Consider the following 25,831-nt stretch of genomic DNA (forward strand, 5'->3'; position numbering starts at 1 on the left):
AGAAATCATCTCTTAAGATACCAGTACGACTGTATGAGACAATGCTCCCATCTCTTGTACCTCTTCTGAACTGGAAAAGCCGGCCGGAGTGGCCGAGCGGTTCTAAGCGCTACAGTCTGGAACCGCGCGACCGCTACGGTCGCAGGTTCGAATCCTGCCTCGGGCATGGATGTGTGTGATGTCCTTAGGTTAGTTAGGTTTAAGTAGTTCTAAGTTCTAGGGGACCTCAGCAGTTAAATCCCATAGTGCTCAGAGCCATTTTTTGAACTGGAAAATGTACTACAATACTGGGAAATTTCAATTCTTCAATGGCAATTACTGAATTGCTCTGATGGTCAGCAGATCTTTAATTACGACATGGTCATCATCTTTCAGGAAAGAAATGTTTCACTTTACTACGTGCTTCTCCCAATGTAAACGGAATAGCTGACATTCCAGTTCATAGGAAGGACGAAACCATCGTGGATCCACCACCTCGGCCCGTACTGTAATCGTGATCGCACACACGCAAGTTCCAGCAAGTGCCTGTATATTACACAGATCGACTGGGAACGCAAACATGCTTGCCGCACGATCTTACACTCGTCTCAAGTTGAGGTCTGTCTTGTTAGTAAGATCTCTATAAGGACTATAATCGCGTCCCAGTTCTTAACACCACCACATGGTATGGTCACAGTGAGTTTGCTGAAATGTCAGTCACACGTTGTCTTCAGTCGGATGATAAGACTCTTTCGAATCAGATCCACGCTTTCTATCTGCCATTGTCCACTATACATCTACGTGACCACTTTGCAATTCACGCTTAAGCGTTTGGCAGAGGATTCATAGAACCACTTTCGAACTGTTGCTTAACATCGAGCGATCGTTGCATTCGTCGGCCGTAGATGTATTACCGTTGTGATATTATCAACGATTCCAACAGGTAATGCGTTGTCACTCCTGACATACTTATTCACTGATACCGCATCGACCTGCAACACCTTCAACAGGAAGAAACTTTATTGAACAGCTATTTCGAAAATAGCTAACAGATTTCGAAATCCACAAAAATTATTTCATGACATACACGTAATAGAGATGCTAGGAAAACTGTTGCTTATTTTCAAATCTTATAGTCCAAATGCGTATTTTAAACAGCTACCACATTATAAAGTGGAACATTTCTTGAAACATTACATACAGTATTTCAAACTTCTACAACATGATAAAGTGAAACATTTCTTGAAAACTTACATGCAGGTATGCTACGTGATTAAACATCGCCACACATGAGAAAGTATTATAGCGTCAAATGGAACCGTCTACTGTACAGAGATGTCCAGAGGTATAACTCACTTCCTGAGTAATTTCATCGTTTTTATAGGCACAAATTTCGTTGCAAGTGATTGTAGTCAGCGTGGCACTTCTTCAATCAAAAACATTCCCTTTCATACAGTTATTCTGTAACACACAGCGTAAGCAATGTGATATGGGTGAATGGAGGCGACCGTCCAGGTTGTGAACAGAAACTGCTGTGTCATTTTCAACAATTGGCTCTCAGATAAGACCGCCACGCCACGAAAAGCGGTACATTCTTGTTACGAAAGATAGCCCCAGAACATGGCTTCTTTCAGAAGACTAGATGAGTCATTGTTCATACTACTGCACCTATTTCCCAACCAACTTTCTATCAATGACTGCACGTTGTGGTGTTTCTTTTTTTTCGATGACTAGCATTAAAAAAATTTCTGCAAAAGGTTAAAAAATATCACGATGTGTCCTACGTGTGGGCATTTGGGCATGCAAAACGGATAAGTCAGTTTAATCTGCAAAAGAGGTTATGGCCAGATTATATAGGACGCAAAAGCGATTCTTCTTACTGATTACCTTCGAAAGGCTATGCTCAGTTAGGTGGGATTCGACTGGATAGGCGACAGGATTTTCATACTTTCCATTTTCTTTAGCTTTTGCTTAATCTCTGGTGTCTTCATTACCTCTCCTCGCATGTCACGTATCCATTACTACAATAAAAGATCTGATACTTGCACTATGCACAACACAAAATCTCTCTCCATCTCCTTCTCCATTTCATCTGACTCTGGAAGAGACTAAACTGTAGCTTGCTTCTTACCCTAAACCAAGCTGCTTTCAAAGGGAGATTAAAACTTTACCTGTTATCTTCGACGTAGACTCTTTCTCGACAAGCTATCCAACTGCGAACCAGTATCTCTGCCACATTGTTTATGCTATGCGTGCGTGCGTTACCCATTTCCGTTTTCTGTCTTCCGTTTCCTTTACTAACATTGCCCTATTAGTTCTCGCTCTTCTCCAGACCAGCAAATATCTTTTCCAGATTTGATTCCTTCTTAACTGCTGTCAAACATGTCTATTAGATGTCATTACTCTTTTTCGGAAAAAAAATGTTGTGGGAAGATTACTTAACACAGTGTTAGTCTGACTTTACTAAAATACCAAACTTCCATTCATCTAAATCTACATCACACTCCGCAAACCACGTAACGGTGTGCGGCAGGGGTTATTTCTGGTACCACTAACTGATCACCTTTCCATCTTCCAATCGCGATTGTGGCGTTGGGATAATGATTGTCGGTAGCCGCTGTATTAGCTCTAATTTCTCGAATTTTCTCGTCGTGATATTGGCCGTGAGATGTATGTAGAAGGAAGTAACATGTTGCTCGACTCTTTGCGAAAAGTCTTCTAGCGAAATTTCAATAGTAAACCTCGCTGTGATGCACAACGCCTCTCTTGTAACGTGTGCCACTGGAGCTTGTTGAGCACCTCTGTAACGCTCTCGCACCGACTAAGAGATCCAGGGATGAAACATACCTCCTCGTTGGATCTTCTCCATCTCTTCTGTCAGTCCTACCACGAAAGGATCCCATATTGATGAACAGGATTCAAGAATCGGTCAGACAAGCGCCTTACAAGTAACTTTCTTCGTGGATGAGTTGCATTTCATTCAAATTCCTCCCGTGAAATTGCCGGCCATCTGCTTTTCCTACTGTTAGTTTATGTGGTCATTCTACTCAAGGTCGCTCTGGATAATTACTCCTAGACATTTTAAGGTACATACTGTTTTCAGCAGGTCGTCATCAATACTGCAGTTGATGTTCCATTTACACACATCAAAAAAAGTTTTGCATCATCCCGGTTCCCAGAACTCCTGAAGACAGACATTAACTGTGGGTATTGTATCACAGACACAGTCCTTTTGAGATGTCACTAGACCCGCCGAAAGAGGTAAACAACCATGCATCAACCTCTTAGACGGAGGGGGTCCGACAGCCGATCAGTTCCAGTCATTCCACGAGGAAGGAGGTACACAGCGGTTCGATCGCGTCGGCATTGATACTTTGTGTCAGGAAGGGGTCTCAACAAGAGAAGTGTCCAGGCGTCTCAGAGTGAACCAAAGCGATGTCGCTCTGACATGGAGGAAATACAGAGAGACAGGAACTGTCGATGACATGCCTCGCTCAGGCCGCCCAAGGACTACTACTGCAGTGGATGACCGCTACCTACGGATTATGGGTCGGAGGAACCTTAAAAGCAATGCCACCATGTTGAATAATGCTTTTCGTGCAGCCGCAGGACGTCGTGTTACAACTCAAACTGTGCGCGATAGGCTGCATGATGCGGCTCTTCACTCCCGACGTCAATGGCGAGGTTCATCTTTGCAACCACGACATCATGCAGCGCGGTACAGATGGGCCCAACAACATGCCGAATGGACCGCTCAGGACTGGCATCACGTTCTCTTCGCCGACGAGTGTCGCATATGCCTTTAACCAGACAATCGTCGGAGACGTGTCTGAAAGCAACCCGGTCAGGCTGAACGCCTTAGACACATTGCAGCAAGGTGGAGGTTCCCTGCTGTTTTGGGGTGGCATTACGTGGGGCCGACGCACGCCGCTGGTGGTCATGGAAGGCGCCATAGCGGCTATACGACATGTGAATGCCATCCTCCGACCGATAGTGCAACCATATCGGTACCATAATGGCGAGGCAATCGTCTTCATGGACGACAATTCGCGCCCCCATCGTGCACATCTTGTGAATGACTTCCTTCAGGATAACGACATCGCTCAACAACAGTGACCAGCATGTCCTTCAGACATGAACCCTATCGGCATGCCTGGGATAGACTGAAAAGGGCTGTTTATGACGACGTGACCCATCAACCACTTTGAGGGATCTACGCCGAATCGCCGTTGAGGTGTGGGACAATCTGGACCAACAGTGCCTTGATGGACTTGTGGATAGTATGCCACGACGAATACAGGCACGCACCAATGCAAGAGGATACCCAGTGGCACATCCTCTTGCACGTGCTACTGGGCATTAGAGGTACTGGTGTGTACAGCAATTTGGACCACCATCTCTGAAGATCTCGCTGTAAGGTGGTACAACATGCAATGTGTGGTTTTCATGAACAATAAAAAGGGCGGAAATGATGTTTAAGTCGATCTCTATCCCAATTTTCTGTACAGGTTCCGGAACTGTCGGAACCGAGGTGATGCAAAACTTTTTTTGATGTGTGTATTTACGTTCAGTGTCAATTGCCAGAGCCTACATCATATATCAATCCTCTGCAGGCCATTTGGCAAATCGATACTGTCTCCTGCCTGGCGTTGCTATTTTCCTATAGACAACCACGTCATCTGCAAACAGTATTTAAAGGGATTCCGACGCATTCTACTAGATTATTTATACACACTGTAAATAGTAACTACCTTGGGCTACTCCGGAAATTGTCTTTACATCTATCGATCCTGTTCCTTTAAGGACGACTTGTTGGGTTTCACAGGCTAGGAAGTCTTAAATCCAGACGAAAAATGTGGTCCGATAATGATAAGTTCTTGCGGGACGGTGTCAAATGCCTTCCTGAAGTCAAGGAACACGGCGCCAGCCCCAGCTTCGTTGTCTACAGCGCAATGGATCTCATGGAAGAACAGTTTCGCAAGATCTCCGCTTGCATAATCCATTTTGATTTTTATAGAGAAGGTTTTCAGCCTCCAAAAACGTCATAATTCTTGAGCATAAAACTTGTTACATAATTGTACAATAGATTGACGTAAAATGATATAGGTCTATAATTATGTGCATCTGACCTACGACTGTTCTCGAAAACGGAATAACTTGAGCCTTTTTCCAGTCGCTAGGTATCCTTATTTGCTCCATCGATCTATGACAAACTGCTGCTAAAAGGGAAGCAAGTTCTTTCTCATAGGTATCTCATCCAGCCCTGTTGCCTTTCCACTACTAAGCGATTGTAGTTCCATTTCTACTCCGCGATCAGTTACCGCAATATCTGCCATTTCGGCGTTCGTACGATGACAGAGGGAGCGCATAACAGTCTTCGGCGATGAAACAATTTCAGAAGACCGAATTTAGTATTTCGGCATTCTCTCTGTTATCTTCCGTTTCCGTGCCTGTATGGTCACTGAGTGACTGAATAGACGTTTTCGAATAGCGTACTGATTTTTACATATGACCAAAACGTCTCAGTGTTTTTACTCAGATCGGTTGACAAAATTTTGCTGTCAAAGATTGAACGCTTCTCTCATTTTCTCCTTGTGCTCATTTTCGCGTCGTTCAACTTTTCTCAGCTAGGTTTTGATTTATCTTGAACCTGTGATAAAGATCTCTTTGTTTACGTAGTAGTTTTTTAACACCGCTATTAAACCACAGTGAGCGTTTCGCATCCTTTAAGACCTTGCTCGGAACGGTGCTTTTGAATTTTTTTCATTTTTGCTACACATCTTTGTCCTCAACACTGAGTATTTACTGTTGATCAATCAGATATTATACAATTTGTATCGTGTCACTCTAGCTAAGCAAATTCAAGCTGAACATTAATAAAACCGGCAAACTGCAGGGACGGATTCCTGACTGAAAACGAAAGAAAAAAGATCCTATGAACAAGTGTCTGGAAATGGACAGTGAGCGTGCAACAACAACAAATCGTCCCGGAACAGTACAGACCTTTATCGTATCCATGTCACAACAGATGTTGGCTTCCATGGGACGCAGTGCACGCATTCACAAATGGCACCATGGATTGCCGCACTCTTTCGCAGGTTCCGGTCTCCCTCCGGATAGCGTCACAGACATCACAGGCACGCTGTTGAAGGGTCTGCACACAATGCTTTGCAGATGCTCCCAGAGTTACAAATCCAGAGGGTTTAAGTCCCATCATCTAGCAGACCATGCTACAGGGCCTCCGCTTTCTACACAACATCCGAGGAAGATGATGTTGAAGTGTTGGCGAACTGTAATGCGGAAGTGGAGTGCTACTCTATCATGCAGAAACCACATAACCTGTCGTATCGGTAAAGGCACATTCTCAACGAGCCTAGGCAGAGTATTCAGCAGGAATAATAACCAGTCCGAGTATGTGGTCGCCAATAATCCCTGCCCACACATTGGTGCTGAACCGATGCTGATGAGAAGCCTCAACAGTACCCCGATAACTGTAGACCACATATTGATGATATCGGTTCTGGTAAAAGTTGCTTTGTCGGTAAAGAGGACTGATGACAGAAATCCCATAACTGTGTTGGTCTCGTGCATAAACCATCTACAAAATCCTTCCTGTAGAGGGAAATCCTTTGCTGATAATCTTTGCACTCGTTGCAGGTGATAGGGATAGTAGCGGTTGTCATGTAGGATACGCATAATCGCACTTCGGCTTACGGTATGTTGGCAGGCCACTTCTTTGGAACTTCTACTAGGATTGTAGCCCCATGGAATTAATTTGGGCAAAGGGTTAGGCTATATGGGAGAAAAAAACAAAAAATTCAAGATAACGAACACGGAATCTCTTTTGCCTGAGGGGAAAGAAAATATCCCACCTATAACGTGGGCACAGTCTGTGTGGCATGCTGAGAAGCTTCAGAAAGAAGAATTGACAGGGAACTGCTGAGGGATATAAGCCTTTAACCTATCATCGTAAATTTACAATCATATTGTTCGGAAACAGACTCAAATAGAAGCTACGATGGTATTACGACGTAGACCTTGGAACAAAGTAATCATATTTCTTAGTTTTAAAGACTCGCGCTTTAAACAATGTGTTTGTCAACTTATCAGTTGTATACACAATAATGAGAACTTCCTAGCCTTTTTGTTTAGGACTTTGTATCCTTTGAATTATGCAGAGTATAATGTTCAACATGTTGCCCAAACATAAGTTAAGCTATATATGAAGGTAGCATCTGTTCCCGAAAGAACAGATACCATTGATGACCGTGCAGCTTCTCTAGAATGAAAACCCTAGCTGCAAACAGGCGCTGATACACATAATTGGGGACATGTTGAAAATGTGTGCCCTGACGAGGACTCGAACCCGGGATCTCCTGCTTACATGGCAGACGCTCTATCCATCTGAGCCACCGAGGTCACAGAGGATAGTGCCCCTGCAGCGACTTATCCCTTGCACGCTCCCTGTGAGACGCACATTCCCAACATGTCCACACCACTACATTCGTGGTGTGCCTAATATTTGTTTACCCATCACACTCATTAGAAGTTAAGCTTATCCCACCATGTTGTATGATCTAATAACATGAGAGAATGCAACTGGATAAATTCGTCAGAAGTCCGACATTTCCACACGTAAACCCCTATCATTTGCAAGGCACGAACTAGATGAGGCCCTGAAATGACAGTATAACTCTTACTTGTCGAAGTATTGGTGGTTTTCGATGTTATGGGTCAGCATTACCTGGAGTTATTCGGATGATGGTTAACTGTTTGCTTGTTCAATGGATTATAAATGCGGTCTCTCATTGTAATGTCTAACGAGTTAGTTTACACTCATAATGCCCATTTACAGCGAAAAACATGACAACTTACTGACCATTTTTACGATAGTCTTTTACATTAGTCTTTTCTACCACTAATTCTTTTTTACGCACAGTGATTACACTTAACTATAGCCAAACACATCCACGCACACGATTTACACATTTTTAAAAATTCTGTTGAGTATAAGTGGTTGCCAAGTAAATATGATTATTTCGGTTTGTGCTTGAAGGTAATTTTATTATGTATTAAATTTTTACTTATAATACAGTTCAAATCGCAATAAATGATAATTATTGCAAGCAGCTTCAATGATCTTGTCATTAGACAATTGTCATTTTGAGAAAAATTGTAGTTCACGTCTCCACAAAGCTGCGTCAGCTGTTCGCGACTCCCGGTGTCATGAAGAGTAAATCTGTGGAGCAGTGGACGCAACATCGTCAAGGTGTGAACTAATATTTCTCTTATGACAATTGATCGAAATTAGTTTTAATATCCACTATTCCCTTCATAGATTTGAACGTATAATGCGATGTACCATAGGCAAACGAGACTGATGCTGTTCGCAGCAACGCAGTTCGCCACGTGGACTTCTCCCTCTCTTTGCTACCCCGCATGCGCGTTTCGCATTCCCTCACGCTTCCTTTCCGCTCCGCCTGTATGCGCGCAGGCCCCGTCCTACGTGACGTGGGCTATAGTCAGGTTGTTGTTGATTTTGGGAGATTTTCCATAGTCACCTTGTTGTATACTGGCCCCAACTTACACTTCAGCCAATCAACCCAAAAAATGTAGCTTACAAAATACACTTTGCTCAGCTTTAGTTAAGCCAGTTTAAATGAAAGAAATAGAAATCATGAACATAATATAACAAATCCTTTAACACGGTCAGCTACCAAATTATGTGGACAAACAAAGTATCATCAGAGTGGAAAAAGTGTTTTTGTATTTATTTATTCTCTGTTTCTCCACTTCGAGGAACTTCATTCTGACATATCTTGCTGGTTACTTTTGAAGATATTCAACAGAATTTTCTCAATCGTTCCATATTAAATTTTAGATTTTTAACTTTCACTGGCAATCTAACATTAATAGAATGTGAATATTCTGTCTGTGAATATTTTCTAGATACATTTTAACTCGTTGGATACCATGTATTTAATCATATGAGAATTTAAGGCTGTTGAAATAAAACGGTGGCACGCATATTTGTGCTAATAATATTAAAGTTGTGCTTTGGATGTGCTACTGAAATATGCTGATTCTTTAGATATCAAAATAATCTTGAGACATCAAAGTAATGTACAGTAGTGGATGACTATCAGCTGTCAGAGAATAAGCAAGTTTTGTTACATCCTGTCAGCATTAGTTTTTAGGCAGAAGACGTTTTCAAACTTACCGAATCAATTATATAATAAAATCAAACAAGTGCGTAACTTTTCATTGCATTGACTAAGAAGCTTAATTTTTTTTACATCGCCAAAAAACCGCAGACCTTAGTATTTGGCATAATCTCCAACTCGACGCTTCAAACCGTTTTTGAGAAAAAGTGATCATCACAGACGGAGGAACAGACAGAGATACTGACAACAAAATGTTCCCACAGGAGTTCAGTTTTTACCGCTTGAGGTACGGAACCGTAAGATATGCCAGTTCTATAATCTTACTCTTTCCCGAATAAGTCTATGGGGAAGCCCATGGCTACGCCATTTTGTTTTGGCTCGTTTAGTGACGAACTGCGGTGCCGTGATACAAGGATTGCAATGTGCATCAAGACTGCAGACATTTACCTCCTAACAATTACGCAACTTTATTTTTTCGAGGTGATAAATACAAATTTGTGACAACCCCTCGTACATCCTGTCGCCGCAAACCTTTATTTCTACGGCTTCCATTTTGAAAACATGTTGCAGGTGAGATGGAGCGCTTCATCCGCATAAATCGCAACATGTTCAAACCGCCGGTGCGCGAGGAGGTGAAAGATTTGGTGCGCGCCAACTTCACGCGCGAGACGGAGTTCTACCAGTTCTGCAAACAGCGGCTGCACCGCCAGCTGCTCGCGCTGCGCCTCCCCTCCTGACGGGCCGGCTTCCCCCACCACCGCCACCGACGCCGCCCCCCGCCAGCGCCACGGGTCGCCGAGCGCCGCCGGCGGGGGGGGGCGCCCGGAGCCAGCCTCAAGACTGATCTGCCGCTCGTGGACTGTGCCTCCCTCCCATGCACGTGTGTCCAGGCACACGGTCTGACTTCTTCCGCTGTGCGGATTTCATTCAACGTTCATGTATCCATTAAAGTGACTTCGGTGTGTCCAGATCACTCAGAGACAGTGCGTACCATAGCAGTGTGCTCGTAACAAACGTGTGCAGAGAGAAAACGAGAATACTCCGCATTGTGAAATCTTCACCTGTATTCCGTACGCTACCTTGCACTGTGTGGTGGAGGGCACTTTTAGTGTCACTATCACATGCTTAATTCATCTTGAGACACAGACTCTTGAAATTTCAATAGTAAACTTCTCCATAATGAACAAATCCTCTCTGATGGTGTCTACCACTGCAGTTTGTTGAGCATCTTCATAATTCTCTCACACTTACAGTCGTAACAAAACATGCCACACACTGTTGGATATTCCCCCCGACCCTCCCCCCACTCTCTCCTATTAATCCAGCTTGTTAAATGTCCCAAACTTACAAGCAATACTCAAAACACAGTCAGACAAGTGTTTTTCAAGTCACTTGTTTTGTAGATAAATTACATTTCCTTGAGATTTTTCCAATGACTGTCAGCTTGACATCTGCTCCAGTTTTGTGATCATTCCACTTTAGGTCACTCCAGATGGTTACTCCGTGACATTTTATGGTTGTTACTGCTTCTATGATTTATGACCAATATTTTAATCCAAAAGTAATGGACCTCTTCACCTACTTATGCACAATAAATGTAACATTTAATTACATTCAGAATCAACTGCTGGCCCCACACCAGTTATTAATTCTCTGCAAGTATCTCTGGATTTCTCTGCATTTTTGGGTGTTGCAATCTTCCTGCAGATGACAGTGTTGACCAATACCAGCCTCACAGAGATTATGATATTATCCACTAGACCATTTAGACACATTGCAAATAGTAACAACTTTATAATGCTCACTTGGAGTACTCCTGAAATTATTTTTATGCACATTGATTTTGTCTCATTAAGAACAATGTGCCGAGTTCTGTATCTGAGGAACTCCGAAATCCCATCACAAATCTAATCCAGTACTCAGTAAACTCATATTTCGGTCATTAATTGATAGTGCAGGACTTCTCCAATTGTTCTTTCTGCCGACTGCCAGTTCTGCGGCCATTTTAAGACTGGGAAGGGGGGGATGGGGGTACTGTTTCCACTTTTGGTTCTCTCTTTACAAGCTGATATACTCAGAACACTACCGCTATCAATTACTCATGCGATTTGTTATTTCATTTGTCACCCACAATAAAATCTACAATGGAAAAATAACCATCAGTGTATGTGCACTAGAAGAAAAATCAACATGAAATGTTCAGTGTTTATCAATGTGTTCATAGCCATCATTTACACTGTTGGCTAGTGCATCACATCATATACTGCCCCTTGCTAGTGGCATTGCCCCATCAATAGCCTCATGAGTTGCACACCACTCTTAATGAATGTCCATATTGATAACCAACTGCATATTTTTTTATCTTCATTGTTCTTAAATGTGTACTGTTGTATCTACTTCATTGGTAACTTACAGTATCTTGTACAAGCAAATGAAACATGATACTGATTGACAACAATGTAAAAGGCGCTGGTTTTGGTATCTGGTATCTACCAACATGTTTTCAATAGCAATGTAGCAAGGAATAGAAGCACCACAATTCCTCCTATGTAATAGGTTAAAGACAGTGATAGTTTTATCATTCAGCAGCCTTTAGGTAAGGTGATAAATCAGTGCAGTTGCTTATCTTCACAGACTTCTTAGAGTGCAAGAAAGCATTAGTAAAGGCTTTTCTGGAATCAAAATAGGAGTGAAAAAGTCCTACTGATCAAGGCTGTTTATTGAGCCAGAGCCCCAACCTGGAAACTTGCCTTTTGCAAGCAATGCTCTTAATCAACTGAACTATCCCAGCACAACCTACAACCTCATATCCACAATTCTATTTTTAGTGAACACATAAAAAACAAATTCATAAAGCCTTGTTCTCAAATTTTCAACCCCAGCATATTTATAATTCTTTGCAATACAATGAACTTCTGTGCAGCATTAATCATGTGAAAGAAATCATTAAGAGGCAATGCTAAAGCATCATGAAAGAAATATACAACTGCCGTAAGGAGTTCAATTGTCTCACTGAAGACTATCAGCATTTCAGACAGTAGTTTCTTGGAAATGATAAATAAAGGCATTCCAAAATAAATGAATGTGTTAAGTACTGTATCTTCTACTGGTTATAATTTGTTTGACCACACTGCATTATTAGTGTTAACAGACATCAATTGAATGTTGTTTAAGTATATAAAGACACCTTGTTTACTATAACTTTCATTACTCTAAGATCTTTCAGAAACTCAGCAAAGACGCTCATACTAAAATGAAGATACACAGTGTGTGAAATAAAGTTGTTGACTATCTTTTCTGTATATGTATTCATGTCCACATGATGAATGGCAGAGGAACAAACAGAAAATGATAAATAATTCAATGTACTTGTGCTCTTTCATACTGATAAGAAAATGTGCCGAACAAATTGATGATAGGATTTACACAATATCAAAAACCAATATATATTGTGCACAAGAAGACAAATATATTCATTGTTGAAGTTCTGGGTAGTAATGGTCACTATAAAATTCATAACATTCCATTATTCAACATATTCACAAAACAATGCCTACATTTCATTGATGAGAAATTATCCATTGTTTTTTTTTTAAACAAAGAAGAGAAAGTTTGTAAATTATCATAAATGTATTTTTTAGAAACAAAATAAATTTTTTAAGAAAAAATCTCATTAATTGGTTTTTAAGATTTTGGTGTTTTAACTTCACAAACTCTTTTAATGCCACATGAAAGTATTGAAAGAATAGTGCTGCATACTCTCTCATCCATTCCTTCCAGACTATGAGACAGGCTATCAAAGTATGACAAAATGGCACAAGTACACAAAATTTTCCAACAGAAAATATTCACTCATGAAGGTTTGAAATAACAACAAAGAAGGAATGAAAATCTCATAGGTGTTGCTATCACTCCTTAAATCACAGGGAAATCCAGATTTCAAGCACTCAGTATGATACATCACAGAACCACAGACATAACTCAGGCAAAAAAAAAAAAAAAAAAAAAAAAAAGTTAGTCTCTACTTTAAGAAACTGAACTCGTTTCTGCATTTACTGGTGAATAATGAATTTGCCAGAAAGAATCTTTTCATAACTGAGAGAAAACTGTTAATTTAATTTCAGGACACTCATGTACATCCTGAGCACACGGAAGTTATGGTGACAGCCATAGTTTTTACCTTAGCACTGCTGCATATCCCAATGGTCCTATATAAGTCAGTTAGTTTTACATCTCATCTACATCTGTACCCATATCTCCATCTACATACATACTCTGCAGGCCACCATATATGGTGCATGGTAAAGAGTATTTTGTAACACTGCTAATCATTTTCCATCCTGTTCCACATATAAATAGAGTGAGGGAAAGACAACTGTCTATGTGCCTCCATACAAGCCATAATTCCTCTTATCTTACTTGCATGGTCCTTACTAGGAATGTACATTGGAAGCATATAATTGTTCTGCAGTCAGCTTCAAATGCCAGTTCTCCAAATTTTCTCAACAGCTTTCAGCATAAATAATGTTGCATTCCTTCCAGGGATTTCCATTTCAGTTCACAAAGTATCCCCATTAAACCCAAAATCTGATAAAACATACCAGTAACAAATCCATCAGGGTCATTCCACGTCAAGTAGCCTAAGGGTCCCCACCTGACCATCTCCCAATTTCAATGAAATTTTTTCAGGATGTACATATAGACCTTACATGAAGCACTGCCAAATTACAGCTTCACAAGTAGCATGGTGGGGCCACTAGTCACCTTTTCGTAAAGGCTCGTTTTTTGACACTGCAACTGAAACGAATAAATGATCAACTTTGTTTTACCATTGTTAGGGATCTAAGAGACCTGTCATGCTGAAACTTTGTAATCCTGTTCAACTTTTTAAGTACAATAGCTTAGTTGTATTACAAAAGGTCAGACTATCGTAAATTCATCATAGTGTGCTATCAAAGTGGCTCATAAATCTTGTCGTATCAAAGTTTGGCTGTACTTTATTGCCTTGAGAGTAACTTTCTGAAGCTGATACTTTAGTCATCTGCAGCCTGCCAGCGTGTCATAAAGCTCTACAAGTGGCAACCAGATTGCTCAAATAATAACTGAGTTATCGAAGTTCAAAGTGTGCTAAAAAATTTAATCAGTCAATTTTGGCTCACTTTCGAAAGTCATACCTCAAAAGGGATCACTCAAATTCGATTTTTCTCAGCACTATTGAAAAGAGCTCACCTGTTTGATCAGAAAAAGTTATTTTTATTTTGGAGACTTTGCATTTAAGAACAAATAAACTTATATTTTCATTACATTACATTTCTTGAAATTGCAACTTGAATGAATAAGTGATCAATTTTGACTTACCAATACTCAGGATCTAAGAGACCTGTCATGCTGAAACTTTGTGATCCTGTTCAACTTTTTGGGTACAATATCTTAGATGTAAAACAAAAGGTCAGACTATGGTAAATTTATCATAGAGTGCTATCAAAGTGACCCATAAATCTTGTCATACCAAATAAACTTACATTTATATTACATTAAAAAATGTTACTCTTTCAGCAGATACAAGGCAATAAAGTATAGTCAGAATTTGGTATGACAAGATTTATGAGCCACTTTGATAGCACACTATGATGAATTTACCATAGTTTGACCTTTTGTACTACAACCAAGTTATTGTACCCAAAAAGTTGAACAGGATCACAAAGTTTCAGCCCGACAGGTCTCTTAGATCCTGGACAATGGTAAAACAAAGTTGATCATTTATTCATTTCAGCCGCAATGTCAAAAAACAAGCCTTTACAAAAAGGTGGCTAGTGCCCCCCCTCCCCCCCCCTGCCCCCCCCCCCTATACTACTTATGAAGCTGTAATTTGGCAGTGCTTTGTGTAAGGTCTATATGTACATCCGGTAAAAATTTCATCACAATTGGAGATGGTCGAGTGGGGAGCAATTTAGGCCACTTAACATGGAATGACCCATAAGCATGTTTCTGAATTGCTTTGTTGTCTTCCTTTAATCCAAACCAGTTAGGATCCCAAACACTTGAGCAGTAGACAAGAATGGGTCGCTCTGCTGTTCTATGGAGTCTCCTTTATGGATGAACCATAATTACCTAAAACTCTCCCAATAAACTGAAAAACATAAGCCTTCCCAATTGCCATCCTTATGCAATCACTCTATTTCATATCACAAAATATATCTATTTAAAAAAGTAGTTAAAATTTGGTTGATGCCTTCCTACGAGACAGTCTCCACTACTTCCAATCTGACTGCACAAGCATAGATTTGATGTGGTTTAAATTCAAAGAAATAATATCAACAGCAATTCAGAGATGTTTACCAAATAAATTAATAAGAGATAGGACTGATCCACCAGGGTACATAGAAGAGGCCAGAGCATTGGTGAAGCAGCAATGAAAAAAGGATGCCAAATTTAAAACAATACAACTTTCCCAACATTGACAAAGTTTTACAGAAACTCAAAATTGAGTGAAATACTTTTAACAGTTTGTACAACAAAACCCTGCCTCACAACCGGGCAGAAAACCAAGAGAGATTCTTGTCATATATAAAGTACACCAGCAGCAAGGAGCAGTCAATACTTTCACTGCACTGCACTGGAAATACTATTGATGACTGTGCCACTAAAGCAGATTTACCAAACACAGTTTCTGAAATTTCTTCACCAAACAAGATCTAGTAAATATTTCAGAATTTGAATCAAGAACAGTTACCAATGTGAATAACTTGAAAGTAGCTTAAATAACTTAATGTCTCCAATCCAGACTGTATGCCAGTTAAGTTTCTTTCACAGTATGTGGATACAGTAGCTCCATACTTAGCTACCATACACAATTGCTAGCAGCCGGCCGCGGTGGCCAAGCGGTTCTAGGTGCTTCAGTCTGGAACCACACGACTGCTACGGTCACAGTTTCGAATCCTGCCTTGGGCATGGATGTGTGTGACGTCCTTAGGTTAGTTAGGTTTAAGAAGTTCTAAGTTCTAGGGGACTGATGACCTCAGATGTTAAGTCCCATAGTGCTCATCTTGTGAATGACTTCCTTCAGGATAACGACATCGCTCAACAACAGTGACCAGCATGTCCTTCAGACATGAACCCTATCGGCATGCCTGGGATAGACTGAAAAGGGCTGTTTATGACGACGTGACCCATCAACCACTTTGAGGGATCTACGCCGAATCGCCGTTGAGGTGTGGGACAATCTGGACCAACAGTGCCTTGATGGACTTGTGGATAGTATGCCACGACGAATACAGGCACGCACCAATGCAAGAGGATACCCAGTGGCACATCCTCTTGCACGTGCTACTGGGCATTAGAGGTACTGGTGTGTACAGCAATTTGGACCACCATCTCTGAAGATCTCGCTGTAAGGTGGTACAACATGCAATGTGTGGTTTTCATGAACAATAAAAAGGGCGGAAATGATGTTTAAGTCGATCTCTATCCCAATTTTCTGTACAGGTTCCGGAACTGTCGGAACCGAGGTGATGCAAAACTTTTTTTGATGTGTGTATTTACGTTCAGTGTCAATTGCCAGAGCCTACATCATATATCAATCCTCTGCAGGCCATTTGGCAAATCGATACTGTCTCCTGCCTGGCGTTGCTATTTTCCTATAGACAACCACGTCATCTGCAAACAGTATTTAAAGGGATTCCGACGCATTCTACTAGATTATTTATACACACTGTAAATAGTAACTACCTTGGGCTACTCCGGAAATTGTCTTTACATCTATCGATCCTGTTCCTTTAAGGACGACTTGTTGGGTTTCACAGGCTAGGAAGTCTTAAATCCAGACGAAAAATGTGGTCCGATAATGATAAGTTCTTGCGGGACGGTGTCAAATGCCTTCCTGAAGTCAAGGAACACGGCGCCAGCCCCAGCTTCGTTGTCTACAGCGCAATGGATCTCATGGAAGTACAGTTTCGCAAGATCTCCGCTTGCATAATCCATTTTGATTTTTATAGAGAAGGTTTTCAGCCTCCAAAAACGTCATAATTCTTGAGCATAAAACTTGTTACATAATTGTACAATAGATTGACGTAAAATGATATAGGTCTATAATTATGTGCATCTGACCTACGACTGTTCTCGAAAACGGAATAACTTGAGCCTTTTTCCAGTCGCTAGGTATCCTTATTTGCTCCATCGATCTATGACAAACTGCTGCTAAAAGGGAAGCAAGTTCTTTCTCATAGGTATCTCATCCAGCCCTGTTGCCTTTCCACTACTAAGCGATTGTAGTTCCATTTCTACTCCGCGATCAGTTACCGCAATATCTGCCATTTCGGCGTTCGTACGATGACAGAGGGAGCGCATAACAGTCTTCGGCGATGAAACAATTTCAGAAGACCGAATTTAGTATTTCGGCATTCTCTCTGTTATCTTCCGTTTCCGTGCCTGTATGGTCACTGAGTGACTGAATAGACGTTTTCGAATAGCGTACTGATTTTTACATATGACCAAAACGTCTCAGTGTTTTTACTCAGATCGGTTGACAAAATTTTGCTGTCAAAGATTGAACGCTTCTCTCATTTTCTCCTTGTGCTCATTTTCGCGTCGTTCAACTTTTCTCAGCTAGGTTTTGATTTATCTTGAACCTGTGATAAAGATCTCTTTGTTTACGTAGTAGTTTTTTAACACCGCTATTAAACCACAGTGAGCGTTTCGCATCCTTTAAGACCTTGCTCGGAACGGTGCTTTTGAATTTTTTTCATTTTTGCTACACATCTTTGTCCTCAACACTGAGTATTTACTGTTGATCAATCAGATATTATACAATTTGTATCGTGTCACTCTAGCTAAGCAAATTCAAGCTGAACATTAATAAAACCGGCAAACTGCAGGGACGGATTCCTGACTGAAAACGAAAGAAAAAAGATCCTATGAACAAGTGTCTGGAAATGGACAGTGAGCGTGCAACAACAACAAATCGTCCCGGAACAGTACAGACCTTTATCGTATCCATGTCACAACAGATGTTGGCTTCCATGGGACGCAGTGCACGCATTCACAAATGGCACCATGGATTGCCGCACTCTTTCGCAGGTTCCGGTCTCCCTCCGGATAGCGTCACAGACATCACAGGCACGCTGTTGAAGGGTCTGCACACAATGCTTTGCAGATGCTCCCAGAGTTACAAATCCAGAGGGTTTAAGTCCCATCATCTAGCAGACCATGCTACAGGGCCTCCGCTTTCTACACAACATCCGAGGAAGATGATGTTGAAGTGTTGGCGAACTGTAATGCGGAAGTGGAGTGCTACTCTATCATGCAGAAACCACATAACCTGTCGTATCGGTAAAGGCACATTCTCAACGAGCCTAGGCAGAGTATTCAGCAGGAATAATAACCAGTCCGAGTATGTGGTCGCCAATAATCCCTGCCCACACATTGGTGCTGAACCGATGCTGATGAGAAGCCTCAACAGTACCCCGATAACTGTAGACCACATATTGATGATATCGGTTCTGGTAAAAGTTGCTTTGTCGGTAAAGAGGACTGATGACAGAAATCCCATAACTGTGTTGGTCTCGTGCATAAACCATCTACAAAATCCTTCCTGTAGAGGGAAATCCTTTGCTGATAATCTTTGCACTCGTTGCAGGTGATAGGGATAGTAGCGGTTGTCATGTAGGATACGCATAATCGCACTTCGGCTTACGGTATGTTGGCAGGCCACTTCTTTGGAACTTCTACTAGGATTGTAGCCCCATGGAATTAATTTGGGCAAAGGGTTAGGCTATATGGGAGAAAAAAACAAAAAATTCAAGATAACAAACACGGAATCTCTTTTGCCTGAGGGGAAAGAAAATATCCCACCTATAACGTGGGCACAGTCTGTGTGGCATGCTGAGAAGCTTCAGAAAGAAGAATTGACAGGGAACTGCTGAGGGATATAAGCCTTTAACCTATCATCGTAAATTTACAATCATATTGTTCGGAAACAGACTCAAATAGAAGCTACGATGGTATTACGACGTAGACCTTGGAACAAAGTAATCATATTTCTTAGTTTTAAAGACTCGCGCTTTAAACAATGTGTTTGTCAACTTATCAGTTGTATACACAATAATGAGAACTTCCTAGCCTTTTTGTTTAGGACTTTGTATCCTTTGAATTATGCAGAGTATAATGTTCAACATGTTGCCCAAACATAAGTTAAGCTATATATGAAGGTAGCATCTGTTCCCGAAAGAACAGATACCATTGATGACCGTGCAGCTTCTCTAGAATGAAAACCCTAGCTGCAAACAGGCGCTGATACACATAATTGGGGACATGTTGAAAATGTGTGCCCTGACGAGGACTCGAACCCGGGATCTCCTGCTTACATGGCAGACGCTCTATCCATCTGAGCCACCGAGGTCACAGAGGATAGTGCCCCTGCAGCGACTTAGCCCTTGCACGCTCCCTGTGAGACGCACATTCCCAACATGTCCACACCACTACATTCGTGGTGTGCCTAATATTTGTTTACCCATCACACTCATTAGAAGTTAAGCTTATCCCACCATGTTGTATGATCTAATAACATGAGAGAATGCAACTGGATAAATTCGTCAGAAGTCCGACATTTCCACACGTAAACCCCTATCATTTGCAAGGCACGAACTAGATGAGGCCCTGAAATGACAGTATAACTCTTACTTGTCGAAGTATTGGTGGTTTTCGATGTTATGGGTCAGCATTACCTGGAGTTATTCGGATGATGGTTAACTGTTTGCTTGTTCAATGGATTATAAATGCGGTCTCTCATTGTAATGTCTAACGAGTTAGTTTACACTCATAATGCCCATTTACAGCGAAAAACATGACAACTTACTGACCATTTTTACGATAGTCTTTTACATTAGTCTTTTCTACCACTAATTCTTTTTTACGCACAGTGATTACACTTAACTATAGCCAAACACATCCACGCACACGATTTACACATTTTTAAAAATTCTGTTGAGTATAAGTGGTTGCCAAGTAAATATGATTATTTCGGTTTGTGCTTGAAGGTAATTTTATTATGTATTAAATTTTTACTTATAATACAGTTCAAATCGCAATAAATGATAATTATTGCAAGCAGCTTCAATGATCTTGTCATTAGACAATTGTCATTTTGAGAAAAATTGTAGTTCACGTCTCCACAAAGCTGCGTCAGCTGTTCGCGACTCCCGGTGTCATGAAGAGTAAATCTGTGGAGCAGTGGACGCAACATCGTCAAGGTGTGAACTAATATTTCTCTTATGACAATTGATCGAAATTAGTTTTAATATCCACTATTCCCTTCATAGATTTGAATGTATAATGCGATGTACCATAGGCAAACGAGACTGATGCTGTTCGCAGCAACGCAGTTCGCCACGTGGACTTCTCCCTCTCTTTGCTACCCCGCATGCGCGTTTCGCATTCCCTCACGCTTCCTTTCCGCTCCGCCTGTATGCGCGCAGGCCCCGTCCTACGTGACGTGGGCTATAGTCAGGTTGTTGTTGATTTTGGGAGATTTTCCATAGTCACCTTGTTGTATACTGGCCCCAACTTACACTTCAGCCAATCAACCCAAAAAATGTAGCTTACAAAATACACTTTGCTCAGCTTTAGTTAAGCCAGTTTAAATGAAAGAAATAGAAATCATGAACATAATATAACAAATCCTTTAACACGGTCAGCTACCAAATTATGTGGACAAACAAAGTATCATCAGAGTGGAAAAAGTGTTTTTGTATTTATTTATTCTCTGTTTCTCCACTTCGAGGAACTTCATTCTGACATATCTTGCTGGTTACTTTTGAAGATATTCAACAGAATTTTCTCAATCGTTCCATATTAAATTTTAGATTTTTAACTTTCACTGGCAATCTAACATTAATAGAATGTGAATATTCTGTCTGTGAATATTTTCTAGATACATTTTAACTCGTTGGATACCATGTATTTAATCATATGAGAATTTAAGGCTGTTGAAATAAAACGGTGGCACGCATATTTGTGCTAATAATATTAAAGTTGTGCTTTGGATGTGCTACTGAAATATGCTGATTCTTTAGATATCAAAATAATCTTGAGACATCAAAGTAATGTACAGTAGTGGATGACTATCAGCTGTCAGAGAATAAGCAAGTTTTGTTACATCCTGTCAGCATTAGTTTTTAGGCAGAAGACGTTTTCAAACTTACCGAATCAATTATATAATAAAATCAAACAAGTGCGTAACTTTTCATTGCATTGACTAAGAAGCTTAATTTTTTTTACATCGCCAAAAAACCGCAGACCTTAGTATTTGGCATAATCTCCAACTCGACGCTTCAAACCGTTTTTGAGAAAAAGTGATCATCACAGACGGAGGAACAGACAGAGATACTGACAACAAAATGTTCCCACAGGAGTTCAGTTTTTACCGCTTGAGGTACGGAACCGTAAGATATGCCAGTTCTATAATCTTACTCTTTCCCGAATAAGTCTATGGGGAAGCCCATGGCTACGCCATTTTGTTTTGGCTCGTTTAGTGACGAACTGCGGTGCCGTGATACAAGGATTGCAATGTGCATCAAGACTGCAGACATTTACCTCCTAACAATTACGCAACTTTATTTTTTCGAGGTGATAAATACAAATTTGTGACAACCCCTCGTACATCCTGTCGCCGCAAACCTTTATTTCTACGGCTTCCATTTTGAAAACATGTTGCAGGTGAGATGGAGCGCTTCATCCGCATAAATCGCAACATGTTCAAACCGCCGGTGCGCGAGGAGGTGAAAGATTTGGTGCGCGCCAACTTCACGCGCGAGACGGAGTTCTACCAGTTCTGCAAACAGCGGCTGCACCGCCAGCTGCTCGCGCTGCGCCTCCCCTCCTGACGGGCCGGCTTCCCCCACCACCGCCACCGACGCCGCCCCCCGCCAGCGCCACGGGTCGCCGAGCGCCGCCGGCGGGGGGGGGCGCCCGGAGCCAGCCTCAAGACTGATCTGCCGCTCGTGGACTGTGCCTCCCTCCCATGCACGTGTGTCCAGGCACACGGTCTGACTTCTTCCGCTGTGCGGATTTCATTCAACGTTCATGTATCCATTAAAGTGACTTCGGTGTGTCCAGATCACTCAGAGACAGTGCGTACCATAGCAGTGTGCTCGTAACAAACGTGTGCAGAGAGAAAACGAGAATACTCCGCATTGTGAAATCTTCACCTGTATTCCGTACGCTACCTTGCACTGTGTGGTGGAGGGCACTTTTAGTGTCACTATCACATGCTTAATTCATCTTGAGACACAGACTCTTGAAATTTCAATAGTAAACTTCTCCATAATGAACAAATCCTCTCTGATGGTGTCTACCACTGCAGTTTGTTGAGCATCTTCATAATTCTCTCACACTTACAGTCGTAACAAAACATGCCACACACTGTTGGATATTCCCCCCGACCCTCCCCCCACTCTCTCCTATTAATCCAGCTTGTTAAATGTCCCAAACTTACAAGCAATACTCAAAACACAGTCAGACAATTGTTTTTCAAGTCACTTGTTTTGTAGATAAATTACATTTCCTTGAGATTTTTCCAATGACTGTCAGCTTGACATCTGCTCCAGTTTTGTGATCATTCCACTTTAGGTCACTCCAGATGGTTACTCCGTGACATTTTATGGTTGTTACTGCTTCTATGATTTATGACCAATATTTTAATCCAAAAGTAATGGACCTCTTCACCTACTTATGCACAATAAATGTAACATTTAATTACATTCAGAATCAACTGCTGGCCCCACACCAGTTATTAATTCTCTGCAAGTATCTCTGGATTTCTCTGCATTTTTGGGTGTTGCAATCTTCCTGCAGATGACAGTGTTGACCAATACCAGCCTCACAGAGATTATGATATTATCCACTAGACCATTTAGACACATTGCAAATAGTAACAACTTTATAATGCTCACTTGGAGTACTCCTGAAATTATTTTTATGCACATTGATTTTGTCTCATTAAGAACAATGTGCCGAGTTCTGTATCTGAGGAACTCCGAAATCCCATCACAAATCTAATCCAGTACTCAGTAAACTCATATTTCGGTCATTAATTGATAGTGCAGGACTTCTCCAATTGTTCTTTCTGCCGACTGCCAGTTCTGCGGCCATTTTAAGACTGGGAAGGGGGGGATGGGGGTACTGTTTCCACTTTTGGTTCTCTCTTTACAAGCTGATATACTCAGAACACTACCGCTATCAATTACTCATGCGATTTGTTATTTCATTTGTCACCCACAATAAAATCTACAATGGAAAAATAACCATCAGTGTATGTGCACTAGAAGAAAAATCAACATGAAATGTTCAGTGTTTATCAATGTGTTCATAGCCATCATTTACACTGTTGGCTAGTGCATCACATCATATACTGCCCCTTGCTAGTGGCATTGCCCCATCAATAGCCTCATGAGTTGCACACCACTCTTAATGAATGTCCATATTGATAACCAACTGCATATTTTTTTATCTTCATTGTTCTTAAATGTGTACTGTTGTATCTACTTCATTGGTAACTTACAGTATCTTGTACAAGCAAATGAAACATGATACTGATTGACAACAATGTAAAAGGCGCTGGTTTTGGTATCTGGTATCTACCAACATGTTTTCAATAGCAATGTAGCAAGGAATAGAAGCACCACAATTCCTCCTATGTAATAGGTTAAAGACAGTGATAGTTTTATCATTCAGCAGCCTTTAGGTAAGGTGATAAATCAGTGCAGTTGCTTATCTTCACAGACTTCTTAGAGTGCAAGAAAGCATTAGTAAAGGCTTTTCTGGAATCAAAATAGGAGTGAAAAAGTCCTACTGATCAAGGCTGTTTATTGAGCCAGAGCCCCAACCTGGAAACTTGCCTTTTGCAAGCAATGCTCTTAATCAACTGACCTATCCCAGCACAACCTACAACCTCATATCCACAATTCTATTTTTAGTGAACACATAAAAAACAAATTCATAAAGCCTTGTTCTCAAATTTTCAACCCCAGCATATTTATAATTCTTTGCAATACAATGAACTTCTGTGCAGCATTAATCATGTGAAAGAAATCATTAAGAGGCAATGCTAAAGCATCATGAAAGAAATATACAACTGCCGTAAGGAGTTCAATTGTCTCACTGAAGACTATCAGCATTTCAGACAGTAGTTTCTTGGAAATGATAAATAAAGGCATTCCAAAATAAATGAATGTGTTAAGTACTGTATCTTCTACTGGTTATAATTTGTTTGACCACACTGCATTATTAGTGTTAACAGACATCAATTGAATGTTGTTTAAGTATATAAAGACACCTTGTTTACTATAACTTTCATTACTCTAAGATCTTTCAGAAACTCAGCAAAGACGCTCATACTAAAATGAAGATACACAGTGTGTGAAATAAAGTTGTTGACTATCTTTTCTGTATATGTATTCATGTCCACATGATGAATGGCAGAGGAACAAACAGAAAATGATAAATAATTCAATGTACTTGTGCTCTTTCATACTGATAAGAAAATGTGCCGAACAAATTGATGATAGGATTTACACAATATCAAAAACCAATATATATTGTGCACAAGAAGACAAATATATTCATTGTTGAAGTTCTGGGTAGTAATGGTCACTATAAAATTCATAACATTCCATTATTCAACATATTCACAAAACAATGCCTACATTTCATTGATGAGAAATTATCCATTGTTTTTTTTTTTAAACAAAGAAGAGAAAGTTTGTAAATTATCATAAATGTATTTTTTAGAAACAAAATAAATTTTTTAAGAAAAAGTCTCATTAATTGGTTTTTAAGATTTTGGTGTTTTAACTTCACAAACTCTTTTAATGCCACATGAAAGTATTGAAAGAATAGTGCTGCATACTCTCTCATCCATTCCTTCCAGACTATGAGACAGGCTATCAAAGTATGACAAAATGGCACAAGTACACAAAATTTTCCAACAGAAAATATTCACTCATGAAGGTTTGAAATAACAACAAAGAAGGAATGAAAATCTCATAGGTGTTGCTATCACTCCTTAAATCACAGGGAAATCCAGATTTCAAGCACTCAGTATGATACATCACAGAACCACAGACATAACTCAGGCAAAAAAAAAAAAAAAAAAAAAAAAAAAAAGTTAGTCTCTACTTTAAGAAACTGAACTCGTTTCTGCATTTACTGGTGAATAATGAATTTGCCAGAAAGAATCTTTTCATAACTGAGAGAAAACTGTTAATTTAATTTCAGGACACTCATGTACATCCTGAGCACACGGAAGTTATGGTGACAGCCATAGTTTTTACCTTAGCACTGCTGCATATCCCAATGGTCCTATATAAGTCAGTTAGTTTTACATCTCATCTACATCTGTACCCATATCTCCATCTACATACATACTCTGCAGGCCACCATATATGGTGCATGGTAAAGAGTATTTTGTAACACTGCTAATCATTTTCCATCCTGTTCCACATATAAATAGAGTGAGGGAAAGACAACTGTCTATGTGCCTCCATACAAGCCATAATTCCTCTTATCTTACTTGCATGGTCCTTACTAGGAATGTACATTGGAAGCATATAATTGTTCTGCAGTCAGCTTCAAATGCCAGTTCTCCAAATTTTCTCAACAGCTTTCAGCATAAATAATGTTGCATTCCTTCCAGG

At 40.6% G+C, this 25,831-nt stretch overlaps 1 protein-coding gene across 2 annotated transcripts in view; it reads left to right on the top strand.

The window, feature by feature from the left end:
• The window catches only part of LOC126475446 (heparan sulfate 2-O-sulfotransferase pipe), a 291,703-nt gene extending 266,833 nt beyond the window's left edge, over positions 1-24,870 (top strand). The window contains exon 9 of one of the 2 annotated variants that reach the window (XM_050103309.1): positions 21,855-24,870. In XM_050103309.1, coding sequence (XP_049959266.1) covers positions 21,855-22,021 — 167 coding nt within the window. In that variant the 3' untranslated portion in view covers positions 22,022-24,870. Of the gene's footprint in view, positions 1-9,713; positions 12,745-21,854 lie in introns of those variants that run through there. The other variant, XM_050103308.1, reaches the window with a different exon arrangement.
• Positions 24,871-25,831: the final 961 nt, after the last annotated feature.

The sequence above is a fragment of the Schistocerca serialis genome, chromosome 4 (genome assembly GCF_023864345.2).
Source record: "Schistocerca serialis cubense isolate TAMUIC-IGC-003099 chromosome 4, iqSchSeri2.2, whole genome shotgun sequence".
NCBI lineage: Eukaryota > Metazoa > Arthropoda > Insecta > Orthoptera > Acrididae > Schistocerca > Schistocerca serialis.